This window comes from Strix uralensis, chromosome 4 (genome assembly GCF_047716275.1).
Source record: "Strix uralensis isolate ZFMK-TIS-50842 chromosome 4, bStrUra1, whole genome shotgun sequence".
NCBI lineage: Eukaryota > Metazoa > Chordata > Aves > Strigiformes > Strigidae > Strix > Strix uralensis.
The window spans coordinates 80389651-80412995 of NC_133975.1; the positions used below are offsets into that span (position 1 = coordinate 80389651).

A 23345-nucleotide genomic window follows, 5' to 3' on the forward strand; every position below is an offset into this window, starting at 1 on the left:
GCGATACGCACAGATCCTGGAAATGAATCTAGTCTGGAGAGCTCTCATCTAACGTTTTGAACAAGTATCTCTTGGTGAGCATCTAAAGTACAAGGACATTTCTGTGGGACAGTTTGAATCATTTTGGTTTCATAATTTTTTTGCTTTATTGGCTGCTGCTTAAGATGAAGGCTGGACTAAGTGGATCCTCAGGTTAGTTTGTCATTTCCTCATGTAGATTGCATCACAAAATCACCCCAAAAGGAAGTATTTTTACAAGCAATACTTGTATAATTTACGGAGAAAAGTAATTATGCATTGAAAAGCTGAAATAGAGATTTAAATATTGCACAAGCTGGATAGAATTGAGGCCGCTCTTGTTTTTTAGTTTCCAAATCTAAAAGCCATAACATTTTCACTCCTCACATGCTTAATCTAGAGTATTTGTAGTAAACCACCTTGTTTGCATACCAAGAAATTGCAACGGAGAGAAACAAATTGCTACAAATGACGAAGGTAAATATTTTTATTCTGATAATCGTTCCTCAGCCAACTTCTTAGTAGCTTCACTTTCTAGATGATTTTTGATGAAACGGTGACAGCGATCCACAGGGAAAACTTGGAAAGTTTTCTTACGACGACACTGCTGGAAGGGGGATGAATGTGAGCCTGGAGGCGGGCTGGCAGCAGCCGCAGTCCTTATGTCTTTCTGTGCCAGTTGCAGCACTTACAGAAAGCCCTTAGATGGTGCTATATAGCAGCGCTCAGCCCGCCGCCGCTCCGTCCCGGCTGGGAGCTGCTCCACGGGCTCAATAAACTGGCTTTAATAAACTGCTAAAAGGGCTTCCTTAGCAGCTACCTGATTTCTTCACCCACTGACCTGGGGCTACTGATGAAATTTAAACTTTGTTTCATGACGTTGTTGGGTAAAAGAAAATCAGTTGCAAAATGTTGCTGGAATAAGGGGTAGAAGCAAAAGTGTCCATCAGGGCCTGTGTGTTCACACAGGGTGTTCCACACCAGTCAAAGCTTTCTGCTCAGGAGAGGAAACTCCCCGCTTTGATTCTTAAGTGTTATACCCAGCCACTTGCTAAGTAATGTGTATTCCTGTCCTTTGTTGCCTGTATATCCATGGATCCATAGCCCAGGTCTAAAATTTTGCCATAGTTCAATCTGGAGAACATGGATAAACTGTCTCTGGGCACTGTTAATTAAGGTCAGTAAATGCAATCTGTCAGTAGAGACATATTAAATATTAAATTCAAACATGGAGTTCAATAACTGCTGTAATTTAATTCTTGTAAAACTTGAATCATGTCATGCTTAAACATCTGTGCCAAATATATTGCTGTCTATCTGTCTGTAAAATAAAATGCTTTTAAATAATAGCTATAGAGTTTTTGAGGGCATTTGAGGATCATTGTGATGGAAGAACAGTGCTCACCCTGGGAACTTCCTCACATAAATACAGGTGTGTTGTTGTGGCTTTCAGGTTAAATCTTCCACACTGTGAAACTCCCTTTATTTTTGAAGAATTGAGTATGCAGATTTAGGAATTTCAGTTGTCAATTGAAAAGGAATTGAAACGGAATTTCCTCCAGTAGGATGGGTCTCAAGCCATGAAGTAAGTTTTATTTGGAAGCTGTTGGTGAAAGTATGAAAGGGAGTTACTAGACAACTCTCAAATACTGTATCAGTATCTAGCCTTTTCCTTTGTAGTGAGGCAGGAGAGAAGCAAGGTGTTGAAGATAAATTGATCTCTGACCCTTGGAAAAGAGTTAAGTGATTGGATTTTCTAAGTTGGAAGTATGGCCTTCCTCTAGTTTTATTGTGTGCTTATGCACGTTCCTGTAATTTGTAAATGGATCAGATTGTTTCCCGCCTTTTACCACAGTTTGAGGGGGTTAAGCCTGGGAATATTCTGCCAAAGCAAATTAAATAATTCATGTTTTCAGAATGACTTCATTTAGTCATGACTTTTATTTATTTAGAGAGGGAGAGAGAAAGAGCTGGTGTTATTACAGTCTCTGCTCTATTTTTTTAATCTCTGTAACTTCCTATAAACCCAACTATTTTTTTTGACCTTTGAAATGTACCAGACTGCATAAACTGAGTATCCACTGTGCGTTCTGCTCGTCCCAGTAATTTTCATCCTATGGTCTCTGCATGCTGTTATTTTAGGTGTATCCTTTGCCATTATGTGAGTTATTAACATTACCCTGAATTCTGCTGGCACGTAGGTGGGAACAAGTACTGAGCTTTTCTTTCTTGTGTGTTGAGAAACTCTGTAGCTGAAATCAAGTTAAATCAAGTTGAATGTTACTAGGTGGTGACTTGTAGCCTAAAGCTAGTGGCTGTAAATTCTCACCTGTGGAAAGGGAATCTTTTAGTTCTGTGCAACATGTTCTTCCAGCTGCAGCTGGATTTCTGCCGTGTTAAAATCCTTAAGCAGCTGCAGCAATGTGTCACACTGATCTGGCATTTTTGCATCTTCAAAGCTCTGCTCAAATATTTGAAGTGAGTAAAGCACTCCACCGAGCTGAAAGGTAGGTGAGCGTCACTACAACTTTACAGAAAAAGAAACAGCCCCTGAGAGGTTAAAGCAACTTTCTGTCATCATGAAGCAAGTCAACGGTGGAGCTGGAATTACAGCTCGGGAGGTTCCTGGCTTGTGCTACGCTACAATGCTGTGGAGAAAGGTCATTTCCCAAAATAGCATAGAAGGTTCCCATTTGTTATTGATAATAGGGCAACAAAGGGCTCTAGATGTATTAATAGGTTGCTGTATAATGTCCTTAATAATACATAATTAGCAACCTTGCAAAGTTGGCTACATCGCATTTTTCTGGGGCAGTATCACCTCCAGTTAGTTTTGTCTACTATATTTTTGTTTTGGCTCTTCTAACACAACTTTATTTATTTAAAGTAAATAGGGACATGTAAAAAGTAGGCATAGCCTCCCCATTAACAGTCACATTAAACTGCGTGTTCAGCTCACCTTTTCAGATTAGTACAGCTCCTCTACTGCGATCAGTCCGTGTTTGTGGGCCCGTGGGCAGCAGCCGGGGTACTCTCCTCTGCCACTTTGAAGCCTTTGAGCAGAGCTCTGTCTGCCTGGGGGGAACATAGAGGTGACAGAGGATTTTGGTGGCAACGTTTTCCCTGCGTCGTGTGAGAGAGAGCCAGTGCTAGTGTAGCCGGGCAGCGTAGGAGCTGAGGTGCAAGCATGGGAACCCACCGGGTCTGATTTGGTCTTTAGGCCTTCCAGGGAGGGAGGCAAAGCCCATCCCCACCCAGTGGGGCAGGGAAGAGGATGCCGAATACTTGTGAAGGGATTTTCATAGAGATTTGGTCCCAGCCATTCCTCAAATGTCCCTGGGGCTAGGGTATCTGGTAGGTATTACTGGATCTTATAGATTATTTTTTTAATCTGCCTTTTCTAAAATGCTGTTGATCCCCTTTGAACTTACTGGTTTCAGCAGTGTAGTTACTGAAGCTTTCTGTTTCTTGTTTTTCCTCTAAATGCATTATTTGAACTGCTAGGTTACTTAGCAAATTCAAAATAGTCACTGAGTAGTAAGTATGAAGCTTGAGTTTATTTTTTTACTGAGCACCTACATCTATGCATCTGCAATTGAAAGAAGAACAAAATGGTGTTTTCTCTTAGCCAAGTCTGAAAAAATTGCAGTGAATAATAATGGGATGAACAACATTCACAAAACAAATAGTTATTGAATCGATTTACTCAGCCCTATTTTGGTTTGAGTTTGGGTGAAGTGTTTCCAAACAGGCAAACACCAGGAGAAAAAGAAGGGGAAAACAAAATGCGTAAGGAAAGTTAAGAGACCAGTGTACAGAAATGACAAGGGTGCTGTTCTCTCATCTTTATATCTGCAGATACATGTATTTGAATTAACAAAGCAATAAGAGCTTTATGTGCTGCATTTGTTTTTTAATGCTTGTTGGTTGAAGTAATTGGATCTATTGTTGTGGGCACTGAGAATGCCAGCTTGGCTCTTAGGGACACTGACTTGTGAACATGACCTTCTGGAGGTCAAAACACTGGAGAGCTTACTCTGTTTAATTCTCGGAAGTACCGGTCAGAATAGTTATTGCTTTGAAAAAACAATGTAGATGTTCCCTGCCTCTATCTAGTTTGCTGTCTGTACTGAATTGTGGTGTCATTTTTTGGTGTGCAGTTGTTTGGGTTTTTTTTACTAATTCATCTGTTTAATTATTTTCAAGCGGATTCAGATTTTTTTATTTTTTAATTTATTTTAAACCACAATTGAGTTTTCACAACTGAAGTTGGTTAAATAATTGATCAGAGATTGAAGTGTAAATGTTAGTCAGTGGTTTTGAGTGATGTTTTGGTATTTGCTCAAGCATCCTGTTTTCATTCTTCCTGGTGATCAAGTCAGCCAGACATAGTCAAACAGTCCCACATAGGAAAAACAGTGTACTTTCAAGTGAGAGAGAAAAAAAAATAATCTCATGTTTGATGCCAAGTGATTCATGGTAAATGCTGATGGCTACATAATTTCAGTGTTGAGTACATCTGCCTTCCCTACTAGGGAACTCCAGAAAGACCTGAGTAAAACATCCTACAAAAAAGAGACGAACGATCTCTTTAGAGTCTCTCAGCTCATGCTCCTGGTCTCGCTGTTTGGGCAGCATGAAGCTTGAGTCCTTGTGGCAGAAAGGGAGGTTTCAAGGTCAGTGTGGTTTGTGTTTTCTGGCATTGGATGGCTTAGTGGTTCCTCTTGTTATGAATCGTTTCCAAGAGCTAGGGGAGTTGCTGTCAGTCCTCAACTTTTGTCCTACAAACCTGTCAAAACATATAGTATTTTAACACCAAGCATGACACAACATCACAACAGATTTTGTGATCCAGATTACAAGATCTGCTGGATTTATAGCAAAGCAGTCGTGGCTTTTCACCTCCCATAAGGTTCCTGGATGGTTCAGATGGAGATAGTTGTACTTCCTCAGAACTTCTCTATCTCTCCCTAAAAAAACACCAAGATATAGCTACCATGTTACCCCTATCAAAGATTCAATTTGAACTGATTTCAGTGTTTTTATTTTTTTTTTAATCCTGGTAAATAGCCTTCTTGCATCACTCTGCTCCTTAAAGATACTCACGTTACCAGCTGGAATCTGCATCTGCTATAGGGCTGTTGGGGATCTGTGGGCAGACTTACTCTGTCTAGATAGCAGTGATGTTTTTCTGGAATTAAGAGGGTTTAGACCTCCTTAAAACTGGACTCCTATTTACAGCAGATTTGTGTATTTTTATGTCTTGCTGGAGAGCCTTATTTTTTCTCTGCTGCTCTATGGCTTGGTCAGGGCAAGCAGCATGCTGTATATCTGTCTGCATTTGTTTGGAATTGAAGTGGTGCACTGTTGTACCCAGATTTACAGCCGCAGTAAAAGGAACAACCACTTGTTACCATGGTTTTTTTTCTCCTAGTCAATATGTCAAACTTCTCTTTGTTCCTTCAGAAGTGTATTGGACTACTCAGAACCAGGGAAAATGGGCTAAAGAAAACAGTGATCAGAGTCCTAAATCAATTGCCTCATGTCTCATTTTCTTCTGGATTCTGCACTTTTGACTTGTTTTTGACCAGGGATTTTTGACTGCTTTGTGATGGGCAAGAACTACTGAGCTTATAAAAGGTTTTGCAGCTGGAGGGTAAAAGATGCAGGGCTGGCAAGATCAAAACTCCCAGCTATTGTGAAAATAACTTTTTCTGAGAGGTCTGTTTGTGGTTAAGTAGTGCAAGGCATTGCTATTAGTCAGGAAACCTGGATTCTCTAGCCCCAACAGATTCAAATCCATTTGGATCCTTCCCCCTGCACACACACATATGCACACACACCTGCCCCTTCTATGATATCTTTTGTTTACATGGTGCAGCCTTGCTAAAACTCTCCATCCCTCAAGTTTTCCTTCTTGCTCATCTTTTAAGATTCTCATGAAGGTGTATTTCTGCAATCTTTCTGGCAATGTATTGCACTGTGTATTGTTCCCCTTTTCCTTACTTCTGTCTGCAGATGGAAAGCTGCTAGAGCCAGTGTGAAATTCTTGTTACTTTTAATTACTAAGAGCAAAATCTCACTTTTGCAAAGCTCCGCTCTTTCATTTCCTTCCACACAGTATCTTTGCATCACTGTCTTCTGACTCATTTGGCAAAGGCTGACAGACCTCTCTCTACGCTGAGAGGGCAGGTTGCCATCCTGGCAGTAAGAGGCACCTGACAGATGCCGCCCTCTTCCCCAGTGTTAGATGTGATAAGGGAAAATGCATTTTTTAGTTGGAGTTAGAAAAGGATCTGCACTGGTCCCTCGCCCAAAATCCTGACCATTCCCTTCAAAAGATGCTGAACTTTTATCATGCATCTGAGTGGCTGGTGTCAGTATGAAGTCTTTATTCATAGATGTCTATAAACAAAAATCAATTGTCCTCTACAAATTGTCAAATTGTATTTCCCAAAAGCTGAAGAATCTGCTGTCCATTAATTCTGGAGTTAATGAGCAAGTCCAAGTCTCTGGAAGGAGCACCTTTTGTTCAGAAAGACTTGTTTGTTTTCATTTGGCTGCTGACATGGATTGTCTGCAGTTTCTTCCTGAAAAAAAAGAATACCACTGTTAAGTGTTAAAAAAAAAAAAAAGTCACTGCGCCGTGGTATTTAGTGTGTTTGCATTATTTTATATTTTTAGTAAAAGAAATCCTGTGTAGTGTAGGGGACATATGATATAGTGGCAGCACAGACAAAATAAGATGTGCAGTCAGGGGATGAAGATGGATAATTACTTAAATAAGGTGTTCATGTTCTGACATTATTTGTGCAAGGAAGAGGGTAGATGTGGTGGGTAGATCATTGGAAGCAGGTGTCCTGAGCAGCTGGTATGGCTGTCTGCTGTTCACCTTTCCAGGATGTGGGTTTGAATTATGCTGTACTGTTTGATCATAAACAGGAAAAAAGAACCATATTTTGAACTTGGAAGTACCTCCAGGTTAACTTCCATGCCTTATAAATTAAGAAAAAACAGTTGTTTTGCTTCAGGGCCAGCCCGTGAACTATGGTGGATGTATTCCCCATTTCCCAGTTAGGCTGCGTTAATCTGTTTTCTGACAACTCTCATGTCCAAAATAACCTGCAGGGTCTGTCAGGGCACAGCCATATTGAGCTTGCTGGTGAAAAAGTGTTGGTTTTGGGTCCTCCTACAGCTCTTTGATTAAAACCTCAAACTCCTGCCTCGCTGTTCCTGGAGCATTTTATTGCCAATCATCTCAGGTGTTACCACCTGAGTCTCAGGTCCTCCCTTTAATGACCTGGAGACTGGATGGGGTCTGGCACATGCTTGATTGTCCACTAGTAAGAGGAACCCTACTTGTTATCAAGAACACCATGGGATATATCAGTATGGATGAATGGATGGTGTGCGGGCAGGCTGCTGTCCTCTCTTGGGCTGGCTCTGCCCAGTGTCTCAGGCTGCCTGCTGAAGCTGAAAAGGGTGAGACATTCTTCCCTGTGGTTTCAGAGCATTTAGCGGCTGTCTCTGGCCTGTGCCCATGGGGGGGAGGTTTCTCTGTGTTCTCCCACCTTCCCAGGAGATCTTTCAAAGACCTTTGAATAGGTGGGAGGGGATCTTTCCCTGAAGGTAGCTTTCTTTGTTGGCTGCACTATTTACTGCCAGGAAGGGGAAACAAGGCTACCATCAGAATTCAAGTTGAATGCTTCCTTGGAATGGTGTAAGATTTCAGATTTCACTTGACTGACAATATTAATTGCATTATTGGGTGTTGCAGGTGCTTTTTCCTTTCATGTTAACAGGTAGAAACTCTTCAGAAAGTCCCCTTGCATTACTGGGCCTGTGATGAGAAGGTCTGAGGGACTTAGCAGTCTTAATGTAGAAGCAGGATAATTGATTTGAGTTTATGACACTGCAACTTGTTGCAACAAGGGGGCCACTCTCTGCAAGAATAGAGCAAGAGTAGACAAGGTATGTGCACTTCTGTGAGTACTGTTGGGGTGGAAGTTCTCTGGCTTTCAGTGTTTGCACAGTAAATTCAATGTCAACATATGTACAGACAGCAGATCTCAGAGGAGTTAGAGGTAAATAGCCTTTCTCTTTGAGGTTTCTAGAAAGAGCTGCAGAGCTAAGGGATTTCTTTGAGTTTTTGGCCTGTCATGAATTGGCAGATGACTTGGGAGGAGGTAGTCCCTGGTCATTTGGCAGTGCCAAGAGCGAGCTTTGAACCATGCAAGCTTTTGGCAGCTAGGAAACATTCACACTAGAGACTTCAGAGCCCTGGACTCTCTTTGGCTGTCAGTGACAGATTTTTGGTGATCTATTTTATTTTTATTTGGTCATTAAAAGCAAAAATTAGGTGTCTCAGTTCCGCTGTTAGTCTAGCTCAGGAAGCTAAAAAAGTCCCATGGGAAACAAATTTTCTGAACTATACAAAAAACCACCCCACCCATTTAGTTTTGGCTCCCTAAACGTGGAGGATTCTTGAAGTCTTTACCACCAAATAAGAGTCTGGATCTTGACAAGCTATTGATTAGGTGGCAAAAAACTGATGACAACACTGATCTGAATTGTGCTGCCAATGGCAGATATAAAAGTTGAGGAACTGGTTATTACAGTGACAGAATCAAAAATCCTGAAACATCCAGTTTCTAAAGAACGCTCAGGAAAACCTCTCTGTGTAAAGGATTTTGGGAACCGGATCCAAAGGCGGTCGGTCAGAACATGGCCAGTAGCGCTCATTGTGCGGAACCACAAATTCTGCTCCACAGGAAATTCCTGTGTCTTTTAAAACTTGTCTGACAGCAAAACCTTCCACTGGAAGAAACCTCTGAGCAATCCTAATTTCTGGATTTTTAAAAATTCTTCTTCTGAAGTGCTAGTCAGTAGCATTTACCCTGAGAGCAGGATACTGGCTGGAACTGAAGAATGAATGGGCCAATCTAGCAGGGTCAACTCTTTTACCACATATGGAAGTGAACTATGAGCAGAATGAGCTCTTCATGTAAGTGGAGAGGGCCAGAGGAGGGTAGCAGCAACGATCACAAGTACGAAGTGGCCTCTGCTTGTGGTGAGAGCAAACAGAGTGGGTCTGTCCAGCTCAAGGGCCTGCGGCAGGCAGCAATGAAATATCTTAGGAAGGCTAATCAGGGACTATTTTTTCAGTGAGGGGGCAGAATTTAGTGTATCACTGCAGCAAACAAAGTATTTTTTTACATAGTGGGTTTACGTGTAACTTGTGGAACAACGTGGTGCTGGAGACATGAATAGGTTTAAAGAAAAGACCAGGTTCGATGGCAACAGGTCAATCCCTGTATCAGAAGTACTTATGTCTCGGGCAGTCGCCTTAGGAATACGTCAGGTGTGATTTACTACAGCAGTGCCAAAGGGACCTTAGTTATTTAAATAGAGCTTAGAAGAAAACATGAGCAGATTCACCCTCTACAACTCCGTGAGAGGAGGTTGCAGAGAGCTGGAGATGAGTCTCTTGATCCAAGGAACAAGCGCCAGGACAAGAGGGAATGGCCTCAAGCTGCGCCAGGGCAGGGTTAGACTGGCTCTTAGGAAGTATTTCTTTGCAGAAGGGGTTGTTGGGCATTGGAATGGGCTGCCCAGGGAGGTGGTGGAGTCCCCATCCCTGGAGGGGTTTAAGAGTCGGGTTGACCCAGCACTGAGGGATCTGGTGGAGTTGGGAGCGGTCAGTGTGAGGTTCATGGTTGGACTGGAGGATCTTCAAGGGCTTTTCCAACCCAGATGATTCTGGGATTCTTTTTTTCCTGTTAAATTCCTTGCTACATGAGTTGAGCTGGGAGCGCCGTGGAGCTCAGCACACCAGTGGGTGTGTGTAGGGCTGCTGGTGAGCTGACACCATCCAGCCAAGCGCTGCCAAACCTGTATGTGCTGGTGGGCCCACAGTCATAAAACAGAGCTGCTGCAACCAGCTTAAAGAAGGTGCTTGCAGGAGCTTTAGATGGCAGGTACGCACATGTAGATGTGTGTAATAACCTTTTGCAGCACACGTGGCATTGTTTTCCTGTTAAAATTGGATGTGAATTAAATTTTATTATGCAATTATTAGCTTTAATACACTAGCCACAGGAGAGTAACAATGTGTTTATCGCAAAATGCATTTATCCATAAAATGCAATATCCCAATTTTGGAAAGTGATTAAGTGCACCCTTAATTATATTTTCCTGGTTTGAGTGTCTGGAGGACTGCTCTTTCTGGCTCTGTCTATCCTAAAGAAATCTGTCACTTTGAATAAGAATGAAACTTGACCGGTAAAAATGCAACCTTATCACAGTATTGCCATATAACTAGATCTTATTTATCTTTAATTGAAATGTCAACTTAAAAGATACGGTGTGTATTTCTAAATCACATTAACATTATATTTAGATCTTTTCATTAAGTTCTAGGTGTGCAGTCCCATTACAAATAGGTAACTAGCTATAAAAACATGAAGTCTTAATGCTTGCTTACTAATTATTCAGAGTGCAAACAGGCATCGCTCTGATAACACCTGCGAACAGAGCTGTTCTGGTACGTTTTAAAAGTGTCACTGGCATGAGGGATGTATGATGTATACCAATGTATGCATATTATTTCAGAATCACACTGATGGGAGGGAGCATTCCTGCAACTATTTATCTTTACTTACATTCCCATTCCATTTAATTTTCTTTTCTCGATTTCAGGAAAAAAATATCTCCAGCACCACGTTGTTCCACGTTACACGTGTAACTTGTACCCACTATGTAAAAAAGTACTTTGTTTGCTGCAGTGATACACTGTGATTTTATTGCTAAAACAACAACTACTTCTAACTGTTCCAACTGTAACGGAATGCAGTTGTATGCTGCGTACTGGGAACTCTAGATATCAGGAAAGTGATAATCCCTGCAATACAAGAAATACAAGACAGGTATAGTTTATCATAATTTGTTTTGCTGGTTCTAGTAAGAAATTCTGCATTAATCTACCCACACAGTCTTAGAGAAGTTAGTCTGCAGAGAGCTGGGGATGAGTCTCTTGAACCAAGGAACAAGCACCAGGACAAGAGGGAATGGCCTCAAGTTGCGCCAGGGAAGGTTTAGACTGGCTCTTAGGAAGTATTTCTTTGCAGAAGGGGTTGTTGGATGTTGGAATGGGCTGCCCAGGGCAGGGGGGGGAGTCCCCATCCCTGGAGGGGTTGAAGAGTCGGGTTGACCCAGCGCTGAGGAATCTGGTGGAATTGGGAACAGTCAGTGTGAGGTTAATTGTTGGACTAGGTGATCTTCAAGGTCTTTTCTAACCTAGATGATTCTGCGTGACTTTTTGCTTTCTCCTCAAGCAACACTTGCTCTCAGTAGCCAGGCAAACCCTGCGTGTGTGACGCTATGCAGTGTGAGATGTGTGATGGTGTGGAGGTGCCCGAGGCTGGCCCTGGTGCTGCCGGCAGGGCAGTGCTCTGCTCCAGCACTCAGGCCTGTTTTTTTGGCAAATCAGTCAGCGCTGGACATTGCACGGGTAGTGCTGCTGCTGTGGGCGCTCAGGCAGAGAGGAGCAGCAAGCCTGTTCTGAGCAGGGGCTAGACCGGGCTCGTGTGGTAAAATGCTTAAGGAGGCAGTGGGAGTGAGCCGGGGAAAAACATGCTTGTGTTCATTCATGCAGTTATGCATAAATAGGTTCTAAAGTCCTACTCAGCTATGCACGAGCATGTTAGTTACAGCTTTGACACTCCCAACTGGCTTCCTGTTAAATATGTTAAAAAGCAAATTCTTCAGTCTAGTGTGTGAATGAACATTCCAGTCTTAAATAACAGGGAAAGAATCAAGAAAATATTTGATTTTTTTTTGACCAGCCAGAAAGCAAAGCCTATTTTTGGTTTTGGTCACATTAGGCTGTGCTGCGAACATTGGCATGGAGGTCCAGGGGCTTAGCAATAGAGAGCATTTTCCTATTCTTTATTTAAACAGGCACCTTCCCAGAAGAGAAACAATCCAAAGTCTGCAGTTCCAGTGAAATGCTGTCTGAGAAGTGCTGCAAAAAAAAGGTATGTATGTGACTGATAGAAAGTAGAGGTTTGAAAAGTAAAGTAGAGCAGAACTACATGCAAACAGCAAAGGATACTACAGGAACTCAAAGTCTTTTTTCATTAGTTATAGCCTAAATTGGAAAAAACTGTTGGTTTTGTGGTTATTTTTTTTTTTAGAGTTGTGCCATATGTTGCATTTTAATCATGGCTGAGGGGGAGGGAAACGGAACAATTAAAAAAACAAAACAAAACAAAGCAAAGCCACCTCCTAGCATGGAATGCCCCCCCTGCCCCCATCTTGAAGTAGGGAACTAGGTTGCAGAGGCTTCACGAGGCTGCAAGGAAAGTGCCAGAGTATCACTTTGTGCTCTTCACTGTACAGTGTTAGTGTTGGGGTTTTTTTGAGGGGGGGTGTGTGTTTTTGGTTGTTTTCAACTAACATTTCCAGCTGGTGTCGTGTCGTGTCCCCCCCCTCCCCCGCTACTGCTCAGCTCCAGCTTTAAATTACCTAAATTGTCTTTTTCCTTTTTTTTTTTCCTTTTCTTTTTTAAAATGGTGGGTACTTTAGAGAGTCATATGTGTAAATATATAGCCACTGCCGGGTTGGTCAAAGACAGCTGTTGTGCACATGTGGAAGCACAGCAGCTGCATTTCTGATGGTATCACCTGGTATCTAGCAACTGGATGGCTTCCTAGCATTATGTTCCCAAGAGGTCTACAACAAGCCCACAAGCCAAGTAAAATTCTGGTCTTTGGTTCAGATGTGACCTGTTAACTCAGCCTAGACTTGCCAAGACACGTGTGACACCTAAGCCATCCCCACGGGCTTGGTGCCAGTACTCCAGCTTGTGAGCGCTCCTGGGGAAACAGGCACCAGGCTGCTCCCTGCAACCTCCCACCAGGATTTTTAGGCCAAGGTTTTGAAAAGCAGCTGGTGGATTTGTTTGGTCAAGATGAATTTTCTTGAAGACACCCACCTTTCAGGGGGCGTTGAACTCAGGGCACTAAACCCACCCCCACCCCTTTTCCAGGCACTCGGGCCTCAGCTGCTCCATGTCCAAGGGTACCTGTCCCTTCTGGAATTTTTAGATGCTTCTCTGGTAATTTCTAAAACTCTGAGGCAAAAGATGGTGCCTCTTCCTTTGAAGACTACTTGAGTGCCTCTGCAATGAGATGGCGACATACCACTTACTGCAGCTCCACAGACACTGTAGTGGTTGGCAGACCTCCGGCTAGGAGTGATTGCGCTGGTGTTTTATTAGCTCTCAGAAAATATATAGCAGGGACAAGGCTCTGCAGGCTCCTGCACAGTCTGCCCGAGCTCTGACCCCTCGGGCAAGAGGCTAGATTGCTTTTACAGCCAGTACTTAACCTTGCTGCTGAGACTTGTCAACAAGGAGGCCAATTAGCAGCAGATATGATGGTGGATGATATAATGCAGATGTCTGTTTGTTAGGAGCATAACTGACATATTTTTAACACAACATGTATTTTAAAACACAGCTCTGCATAAATGATGCCACCCCCTGCAAAAGAATGCCTCTCTCCAGTCAAGTGTTACAGAGAATTTTAGGGTTTTTTTCCAAAGTCTCTCTCTTCAGCCTTGTTCTGCTGGGCTTGTGATGACTAGGGCAGGTGTAGGATTATAAGAAAGAAATAATTCTGCTTGAAAAATGTCCACTTATTATTTTTTTTAACATATATGGCATATTAAAAATATACACAGAGGCAGAATGCAAACAGGCCACTGTTTGCTGTCCTGAGAGGGTCAATACACAAACTAAGATGTTTTCTATCACTGTACATATATATTGGTGTATGTGTCAGAAAGACAGATTAGTGAGAGTTAAGTAATTAAAACTGTGCAGGTCTACCAGCATGTTATAGCCACCTGCTGCAAAGAACAGTGACACTTTATCACCCATCAGTATGTGACACTAATACTCCTATTTGGGTGCACATAGGCTTCTTCTGTCAGATGTATGAGTGTTGGTCAAGCTAGAGAAGCTGTTTGCAAGAGGACTGTTGATGTTTTGGTTGAGATTGGGCCTGAGCTTTTATTTAAAAGTTTACAGTAAGACTCAAGGGCTGGAGCTGCTACAAGACTTGCACTTAACTGCTAGCTGACTGCTTAGGCAGGTGGGATAATCCAGTCCTCTGCTCAGCCCCCTCCTAGAGACACTGCCAAGTAGTGCAGAGCACACTGTGTCAGGGACAGCCATGTCCCCTTTCCTCTGCCAGCCAAGGTGCTGACTTGCTCTCTGTACCTTCTCTGCTTGTTCTAACTGAAGATGTGAACTTACATCTTAAACCTTTTCCTTGGTTAGTATTTAAATACCCTAACTTCCTTGTTCAGTGGAGCCAGTATCATCTTTGATTCTTGGAAATTTGTCTGCTCTTAGGGTTTCCTTTTTAGCCTCCTCTGTGCATTTGAATTATTTAATTAATCTTTGGTGAAAAGAAACAGCTTTTTCTAAAATGCTGCCAAAACACATACATGATATTTTTACAATAAAACCCCTCAGATTTCCACTACAGTCTTTTAATGCACAATGTAGCTCCTCTTTAAGGAAAGAGTTCTCCTGATTTCATTAGGGCTACTCCCAAGCACGACCAGGATCACCGAACTACTGCTTAAGGATCTGATTTTTGAACTGCAGGACTGAGAAGGGTAGGGCTGGAGAGCTCCATCACCCTCCCAGCTGAGCAGACTCCTCAGAAGAGGCATTATCTCCCTTGCAGAACTGACCTGGCAGGCTGGTACAAGTACAGAGCCCACAGAGAGAAAAGTCCTGTAGCCATCCTAAGAGTATTTGCATTATTTCTTCACAGTAGTAATAATGAGAGCTTTCCTTTTCAATTTCAACCATTGATAACATCTTACCGTTTTAGTTCGTATCCTCTCGTCTTGTAGGAGAATCCTTTCCCCCTCCCTCCAAATCAAGCCTAAAACTATTTAAGGTGAAAAAAAGAGAGGAAAGAAAACCAAAAAGAAACAAGAATATAGCCAACCTTTTTAATTAGAGTATATTGTACTTCCAAACTGGGTACACTAGAAATTGGCAATGCAACAGAAGATGCAAAGGAATATACCAGTTACTGTCAAAATGACCCTGTACAGCCTTATAATGCAAAAAGCTTTATACAATACAAATTTTTATTAATGTACACAAACCTTGACAGAATGATGTTTCAACATAATACAACAAGTAAAAAAAACAAAAAAAAAAAAAAAGAAAAAAGTGCTGAGAACTTTTAACTGAATTACTGAATGGAAAAACATGCTAGCTTTCGTTAAAGAATGCATAGTGAAAACCAGTATGAAATTACCTTTATGGTGGGGGGGATTTTACCAGAACTGTTGGTCATTAGTCGGTAGGGGGAACCTCTGACGAACATTCCTTTCTTTAGCCTTGAACTGCAAACCGATTATTTTAATATGCATGAGCTCTGATAAATACTGTATTCTTTTTCTTAAAAAAATAAAAACCTCCTAACACACTTTTCCTTACAGAGAATACTTCTATAACTTGCCAGAAAGAATTAATTTATCCTTTCCAAAGTGCTAAACAAATTTCCCAGGTACGTTAACCTTTACTATGTCAGATACTGGTACAGTGGAACATGGTCAAACACGTGGCCTTCGCATGCTGACAGCTTATTCTTGGAAGTTCCAGCCCTATTTAAACTGCCATTTGATTTACATAAAGTGTCCTACTAATATACCTACTTCTTCCTTCTAGACAGCTGTACTTTACCTCTCAGTTTGAAAAATAAGCTTTTTGATTTGGAAGTGTTTGCTCTTCTGTGGTGGGGTCAGAGATAGATGCATTGAGTGTATTTTAAAGAACTGGTATCATTTCTGGATGCAGACTGCATATTTCATGCTGTTGTGATACTTGGGTTTTTTACGCTTTGAGTATTTACTCAAACAGCATTTTCTATTTTGTCTCTACTCCAGGGGCAGGGGGCAGTTACCAGGGGTTCTGATGGAGTAAAGCGTGGCAAACAGGGCCCTGAGTTAGGTTGTTTACGAAGGTTTATCCAGGCTTTGGAACAGATGGCTTTTCTTTACTGCTTGGACAGACACAACTGCCACATACTCGCTAGAACAAAGACTGTCTGCTGGAATGTAAACAAAATGGTGGGACTTCTCTGTCTTTTAATTAATAATTCCAAATGATAACCTGCTACTATTTTGGATATTTCCCCCTTGTAAATAGCTTCCAGTATGTTAACAGGAGTGCACAGATTGGGATGTCCTCCCCGAACAGGAAGAGTTTGGTCATGACAGTGGAGAACGTTTGGCCATCTCAGTGCAAAACAAATGTAGGAATCTTGCAAATAGGTTAAGTGATGCAAGTTTTGCATCAAAAAAGTATTTCTACACAAGCTTCAGTTAAGAACTAATGAAGATTGAGCTATGTTTCTAGTTGTGCATACGGCTACGAGTCCTTGTGGAGCAGAAATGCCTTCCTGAACTGGGGTGTTGCTTTAGTGCTGTAACGAACAAGGGGTTGGCTCCAGCTGGCCTGTCACATGTCCCCATCCCACAACAACCTGCAGAAGAAGTTCCTTCAGGACAGCATGAGGGTAGGTAGACAGCACATTAGATGTAACTCAGGGCACCTCCTACAGTGGCTTGGCCAAGGGACAGAGAGGGGACTCTGACAAAAGCTAGGTCAGACGTTTCTTAACACCTGGTGAGAGACAGCGAGGTCTGAATCCAAGAGACACCATGGGAAAAAATAATCCAGTAAGAAAGCACTCCTGTAAGTCACGTGATAATTCTGACACGTTTTGTATTTCATACTTCCAATTTTAATGCAGAGTATTTTTAATCTTGATCTTTCTTCCTGGATATTAAGTTGTCTAAGAAACACAAATCAATTAACAGTCGGTTAGCTTCTCTTAAATTAAGATCACTCTTGGCATTTTGAGATTAACAAAGGTTATACAACCAATCTGCATTTGCTTCTTCCTGCAATAAAGTGCTACGTATAACATGTAATTTTAATGACCACAAGTAGGAGCGTTAAATAAGTACAAAGTTAGCTTCCTAGCAGCGTACACTCTATCTGCCACTAACAAAAAGGAATAAAGTATTACTAATAACATGGAGGGTATCGATAGGACTGTAGAATTTGCACGTACAATTGAAATACTGAGGGTATAAAAGAGAACTGTATGGTTCAAACAGCATCTTTTTATAGCTTTATATTTCAAAGAAGTTACTGGTACCTTTTCAAATAAACAGTCTTCTTACCTTCAGCCCACAGATTTTTTTTTTTTTTTTTTTTTTTTGCAAGTGAGAAACAAACTAGTGCAAGACTAAAGCACTGTGCAAAACTGCCTTTTTTTTTTAGTCTGAGTATTTATACCCAGAATTTAGCCATACCCTTTTTTTAAATCCCCTGTTGGATTTTTTTCCACCATAGAATTCTAGTTATACAAGTTGTTCCTGCAAACTAAAAGGTAACCACTGCATAATACAGTATATATATATATATAATATTTATATGCCCTTTTAAAACAAAAGATGTCTGCTATGGCCCAGACGCAGGTGTTGGTTACACCTGGGTTAACAGTTAAGAGTTGGGCCTGCTGTGTGGGTGTGTAGACTGCACACACTGCATATGCATATGTGTGTGTGTACATACACACGCTTCTCATTGTCATACTCTCATCCTGCAGTGCTGAAAGCAACTTTTTCCTCATCAGTTCTACCCCAAATCCTCAAACCTTGACAACTGAGTACAAGGCGTCAAACAAGTAAAGGAAGCTGCAAACAGCACTGAAATAATGCACCAATCCACCCTGAACCGAGCGTTACTCCTTCCACAGCCCTACAGTTCAGGGGAGATGGAGGGAAGGGAAGGAGCAAGTGTGTGAAGAGGGGAAAAGAAGAATAATTAAATAAGCCAATACAAGGGATGTGCAAAAGCAATGTCATGGCACGCTACAGGCAGACTCTCTTTCACGCACCCCCACGCACACAAAGCCCAAAAAATAAAATGCATCAATATGTAATCTTACAAGTGCTGATTGCCGTTAAGGACACTCTTTTTCAGCTTAACAAGACAAAATAGTTTCTTAGATAAGAGTACTGGAAACATGCCTCTGAAGGTAGAAGTATGCAGTAGGTCACCTCTTGAAGATTTAATAAAGCAGCTTTCATGTCAATGCAATAAGTATACACACGGAGCCATTTTCTAAACCTTACTAATGATATAGTACAAGTGTTCGTTACCTCTTCGGTCTACGTTTTGCAGCAATGTATACCTGCTGGGTTTGCTGGGGTATTTTTGGTACAGAATGTAACTGCCCTCAGACAGTTTCTGCCCTTTCTGTTAGTCCAAGGTAGGCAAGGAAGGAGTGTTTAGGTGAAGAGGCACCTCCTGGTGCAGTCTGAGGTCTGGGTGGATGGAATGTGAGATCATAGTGGTTTTTGGGGAAAAACATTGTTAAAGGAATAAGGTGAGCAAACTCTGAGTTCCAGTATTTATCAAAGCACAGGGAAGTGCCGTTGATGGCCAAAGCTTTCACTGCCAAGTTTGGCTCTGCTCCGCTGCCCTGCGCAGCTGACAGAGCCACTGTTTGCAGAGCCTGGGAGGCGGACATAACGGAGAGGGGTGACAGGAGGTTTCTGGAGCTGTTCACTGGTAGGAGTGGACTGGCTTCCTTGGAGGCTGAATACTGGCCCTTCTTCTCCTCTTCAGAACAGTCCCCATTCTGGTGCTTCTTCACATGGCGGCTGAAGACAAAAGGGTGGGTAGTCTTGAACAGGCACTCGTCGCAGCTGAAAGTCTGGCGTGGAGCATGCTTCAGTTTCTTGTGCAAGTTGAGATTGTCTTTGCGTTTGCAGCTGTAGCTGCACTGGTCACAGTGAAAAGGGCGCTCACCGGTGTGGACACGCACGTGTTCAATCAGCTTGTTGGCGGTCTTGGACAGGTAGCCACACTGGTCGCACTTGTAATGGTTGCCAAGGCGGTGCTCTCGGATGTGCATCTCCAGCTCCAGCTGATTTGCTTTCACTGTCTGGCAGATCCGACACTTGTACTCCATCTTGTAGTGAGTCTTCAGGTGGCACTCCATCGCCGCGGGGCGGTTGGTGGAGTAGATACAGAATGGGCACCTGGCAACACAGCAAGGAAAGGCAGGGACACAGAAAAGAGAAGTCACTCAGCTTGAAGACCTGCATTCCTGGTTTAACCCTGTCACTCAACCCCTCTCTGATCTACTAAAGCAGAGAAAAAGGCACTTAGTTCTCCCTGTGAAGTCTCTTTTGAACACTTGGTTTACCTTGACACATCTCTACTTTGAGGAGGTTTGCCCGTTTAATGGCAGTAGAGCTCACGCATTCCTAGGAAAACACTGATTCACTCTGAAGGAGCATCCCTTTAATCTTCTGGCTTACCTTGATGGGGAAGATTCTGCAAAGCAGGCCGGGTAGTGCAGAGTGGGTGACTGATTCACAGGTACTTTGTGTAATGACATTCCTAGTGATTGCACGAAGTCACTCTGGCCATTTTTTCCATTAAGAAGTGGTTTAAAGTGAGTGTTTACAGATGAGTATGAAAGCAGCTGTTTAAGTAAAGATGGAATAAACTTGTAATACCACATGTACACCAAAAGCTTAGGACATTCCTTCTACGTGACCTTGAACAATAAGCTTGCTGGGTAGCCTGCTAGGAGCAGCTGAAAGCCGGTCTGTTAGGATGACTTGTAGGGATTCCCAGTTCTGGGAGACGAGCTAGCCATGCTCAAAGGGGGCGTGTGGTTGGCAGCGTTTGCCTACAGCCGCCTCTGCCACGGCAGGAATTGTTCCTTTGTGGGAACAGGATGTGGGCTCCGCTTACTCACAGCGGCCAGCGTCCGGAGCGGGGGGGATGTGGCAAAGGGCCTCACCCCTGGTTCCTGGACCAGGAAGGTCCAAGAAGGCTGGAGGAGGGAATCTTGAAAGCTTGGAAGGAAGCCTGAGCTGAACAAGCCTGGACGCCAACAAACCCAAAACACACCTGCCGCTTTTGCTTTATGTAGCTGACAGGAAGCTGGTGAGGACAGCTACCTGCCAGGGATCTCTGCCGTATTAAACAAAGCATGCTACCTTCCAGACCTAACTGGTGAGCTAAAAGAGCAGGTCTAGATAAAAAGATACAACTAAGGCACCTGGCTACTGCCTTACAGATGTCTCCAGTTGCTGCTGACCTGCCTTCACTGTTTAGCAGGTCTGCCAATTGTGTTCTAGCATTTCAGATAGCTTCTAAGCAGAGATCCTCTCTGTCCGTGTGTGTTTTCCCTTGCTACAACTGGTTGCACATTCAGGTTTAACATTAATCTACCTGCTAATCAAGAGACTTTTGAGCACAGGAGGATACAGGAGGACAAACAGAGAGTAAAACATCCGGATGGTTTTCCTGATGCACATCAAGTACTCCGATCCAGAGAGGGAGCCTGGTGTTGAGGCTGCTAATGTGATTAGCTCTGTTGCAACAGAGGACTCAGCTGTCTGTGCACACATACCTCTCCTGGGCTGCAAGCTCTCTGGATTAGAATCTCAGATTTTGACCTGGAGCCGGAGGAATCATGGTTTGTTTTTTTTTTTTTGCCTCTTCCCCCACAGCAAACAGGAGACAGAAAAATACAATTTACTTAGATCTCTTCAGGCTCTTCTGGATGCCTTTAAAAAAAAAAAAATATCAGAGCTTTTTCTTAGGTGCAGCTTTCAAGGTACCTAATTATTACTTGAGCTGGGCAGAAGGAACTTATGTAGACTGAGAAGCCTGTTCTGTCAGGAAGGCCTGAGTCATAGGTCATGGTTTTTCCTTGGTAAATAGAACAGATTCTGTGCAGCTTAAACCCAAAGTGCATTAGACAACTGGTCTGTATGTCCAAGACAGACATCCAGTCGTCTGGCACACTACTTGTTTCTCAGTCTGGTCGTCTTCCCAGACTCAGTCATCACATCTCATGGAACTACTGAGCTGGAGACCAGACGCGGCCTGGCAAACAGAACCAGTTTTCAAAAGCTGCAGTGCAAACTGATAGAGCTCCTCGTGGTAACACGAAACGTGGTGTGCTCGTCACCTGACAGTTACAGGGCACCGAAAACATTAGTTTGCTTAGCAAGAGCAACAGAAGCAGGGAGTCCTGTGCTGAACCCCCGCTGGGCTCGCAGTGGTTCCAGCCTCTTTTCCTGCAGCAGCTGGAACAAACAGAGACCAGGGATGTGCATCTTGGGTAGCGTCACACTGCCTGCCCGCAGAGTGCAAGCCTAGCAGTCACTCCTTCCCTCACAGGTCCGACTTTGACATAAGGGCACACTCATTCCCTAGAAACTCTGCTCTGCACCAAGAGACCTCAAAGGACACCACCTTAGCCAAAGCCAAATGGCTTTTTTTTTTAAAGCGTGTGTTACTTGTCACATGTGAATTTATAAGACAGTGATCATTCTGGGGCATGCAAACCAAAGCAGAAAGCATCAAAGTTATTAGTTCTTGGAGAGGTCTGACTTTGCATTAGAGTCTACAAAGGTTATAACTTCGTACCTAGTTTCAGAGACTGTACAGGGTTTAGTTTCTTTGAGCCGGGTGCAGGATAGAGCCTGTGCTGCGTGCTCGCTTTTGCTCTGATGCCTTGAAAAAACCCCCTCGTCGTTTGCCAACACCTCTGTGTCGTGCTGCCTTATTCTCTGTAAGAGCCATCACATACTGTCTCCTATTTGACTTGAAAGGGGAAAGGACCATAGTTGGTTACAGCTCTAAGACCAGCGGACACTACACCTGCTACTCGGTTACCAATCTGCTATCACGATTCAAGCCTACACTAAAGGGCTGGGATTGGGTCATCGAAATAACAGGAAGCCCCAAATCCGGATTACCAGACATTTAACTACCCCCTTCTAATTGCCTTCCTTTTGTCCTATCCTCACAGTATTAGAGGTGCTTAACACAGTAAAAGTTTGTGTACTTGCTTTCCTTACTTGAGCCCACCGGTGGGGACAGTGTGGCATTTCTTGTGCTCCAGTAATTGTTCAGGTGTCTTCATGAACTTGTGGCACACATCACACTCGAACATCCGTGTGATCAGGTGGATTTGCAGATGGCGCTCAAACATGTTTTTTGTTTTGCAGACGAAGTTACAAAAAACACATTCAAAGCCTGAAAGAAAAAATAGGAAAACGTATTCCTTACCTCGTGGCCAGATCGACTGCACAGAAAGTGACAGTGTGTATATGTTTAATGGTGTTTTTACCTTTCTCTGACTTCTCTTCAGCGTTCACTGAGGTGTGACTACCAGGCACTACAGAAATGACTAGCAGGTTGTTTGAACCCTTGCTTTTTGGGGTTATATCTGCATCTTCTTTGCTGTTGGCAGAGTCGCTCAGCGCTGACAGCGAAGATGAAGATGGACTGTTAGATTCACTGGGTGTCTTCCTCTCTTCAGCTGAAAAACAGGAATAAAGAGCAATAACTAGTACAGCACATTAGACAGAATCTCTATGAACCTGCTTTAAATTTTAGGAGAAATATTTAAAGTTAATTTAAACATGCTTATAAACAAGTCTGAAATGAATTGATCTGTTAAGAAATCAGTCGCACCTCCCTCCTTTTTATTAGCGTTTACAACAATACATCTCTCAGTTTATCCTAGAATTGAGTCTCTGTAATGGTAGTGGGAAGGAAGCATGCAACTCAGCCTCATTACCAGGCTAAAAAAATCCCAAGAAAACACTTTGATTAGCTCAGAGTTCAAAAAACAATAAAGAACTTGTCACTTAGAAAGGAAACAGAGTTTCTGTAGGTTTGTGATGCTGAAACCAAAAGTGCCTACTGGTCCAAGCTAAACTTCTCCCACCTTTCCATTTATATGGGTCCAACGGGTAAATGTGGGAGGAAGGAGAATAATCTCACTCATTGCACTGAGGAGCATTCTCAGTAATGATTGTAAGAGATAACAGCATGGTCTCAAGGTTTATCTGTTTTTAATAGGACCTCTTATTGAAAATAATTAATTAAAAAACCCCTCGTTATTTAACTGGATCTAAAGCTGAGTTTCCTTATGTATGCAATAAACGTATGAAGTTCAAATCCCAAACCCTATCACACACTAGAAATGACAAGAGTGAGAGTTCTCATATGAGAACCGCCACGAGGTAACGAGGCAAGGATGGGCACATTATTACCTCCCACCTACATATGGGTGTAATCAGAGCTGTGTTAAAAAGAGACTTTACTAAAACTTCATATTCTCTCTGTGATAAAGTCCCCTGATCAAGGCCTCTGCGAACACCAGTACCTACGCGCCTAG

The 23345-nt window shown here is 42.7% G+C and overlaps 1 protein-coding gene and 1 long non-coding RNA gene across 7 annotated transcripts in view; both read right to left on the bottom strand.

Moving 5' to 3' along the window:
- Positions 1–487: 487 nt before the first annotated feature.
- LOC141942227 (uncharacterized) lies at positions 488–3121 on the bottom strand. The gene is made up of 2 exons (XR_012628572.1): positions 2978–3121; positions 488–1621 (listed from the first exon to the last, which is right to left on the bottom strand). It is a non-coding gene; the product is annotated as an uncharacterized LOC141942227 (long non-coding RNA).
- An 11916-nt stretch (positions 3122–15037) lies between these two features.
- ZNF827 (zinc finger protein 827) overlaps positions 15038–23345 on the bottom strand; it is a 111854-nt gene continuing 103546 nt past the window's right edge. For 3 of the 6 annotated variants that reach the window (XM_074867413.1, XM_074867414.1, XM_074867412.1), the window contains 3 exons: positions 22290–22481; positions 22018–22195; positions 15038–19170 (listed from right to left, as the gene is read on the bottom strand). In XM_074867413.1, the coding sequence (XP_074723514.1) occupies positions 18363–19170; positions 22018–22195; positions 22290–22481 (1178 nt within the window). In that variant the 3' untranslated portion in view covers positions 15038–18362. Of the gene's footprint in view, positions 19171–19250; positions 20716–22017; positions 22196–22289; positions 22482–23345 lie in introns of those variants that run through there. The other 3 variants (XR_012628810.1, XM_074867416.1, XM_074867415.1) reach the window with 3 other exon arrangements.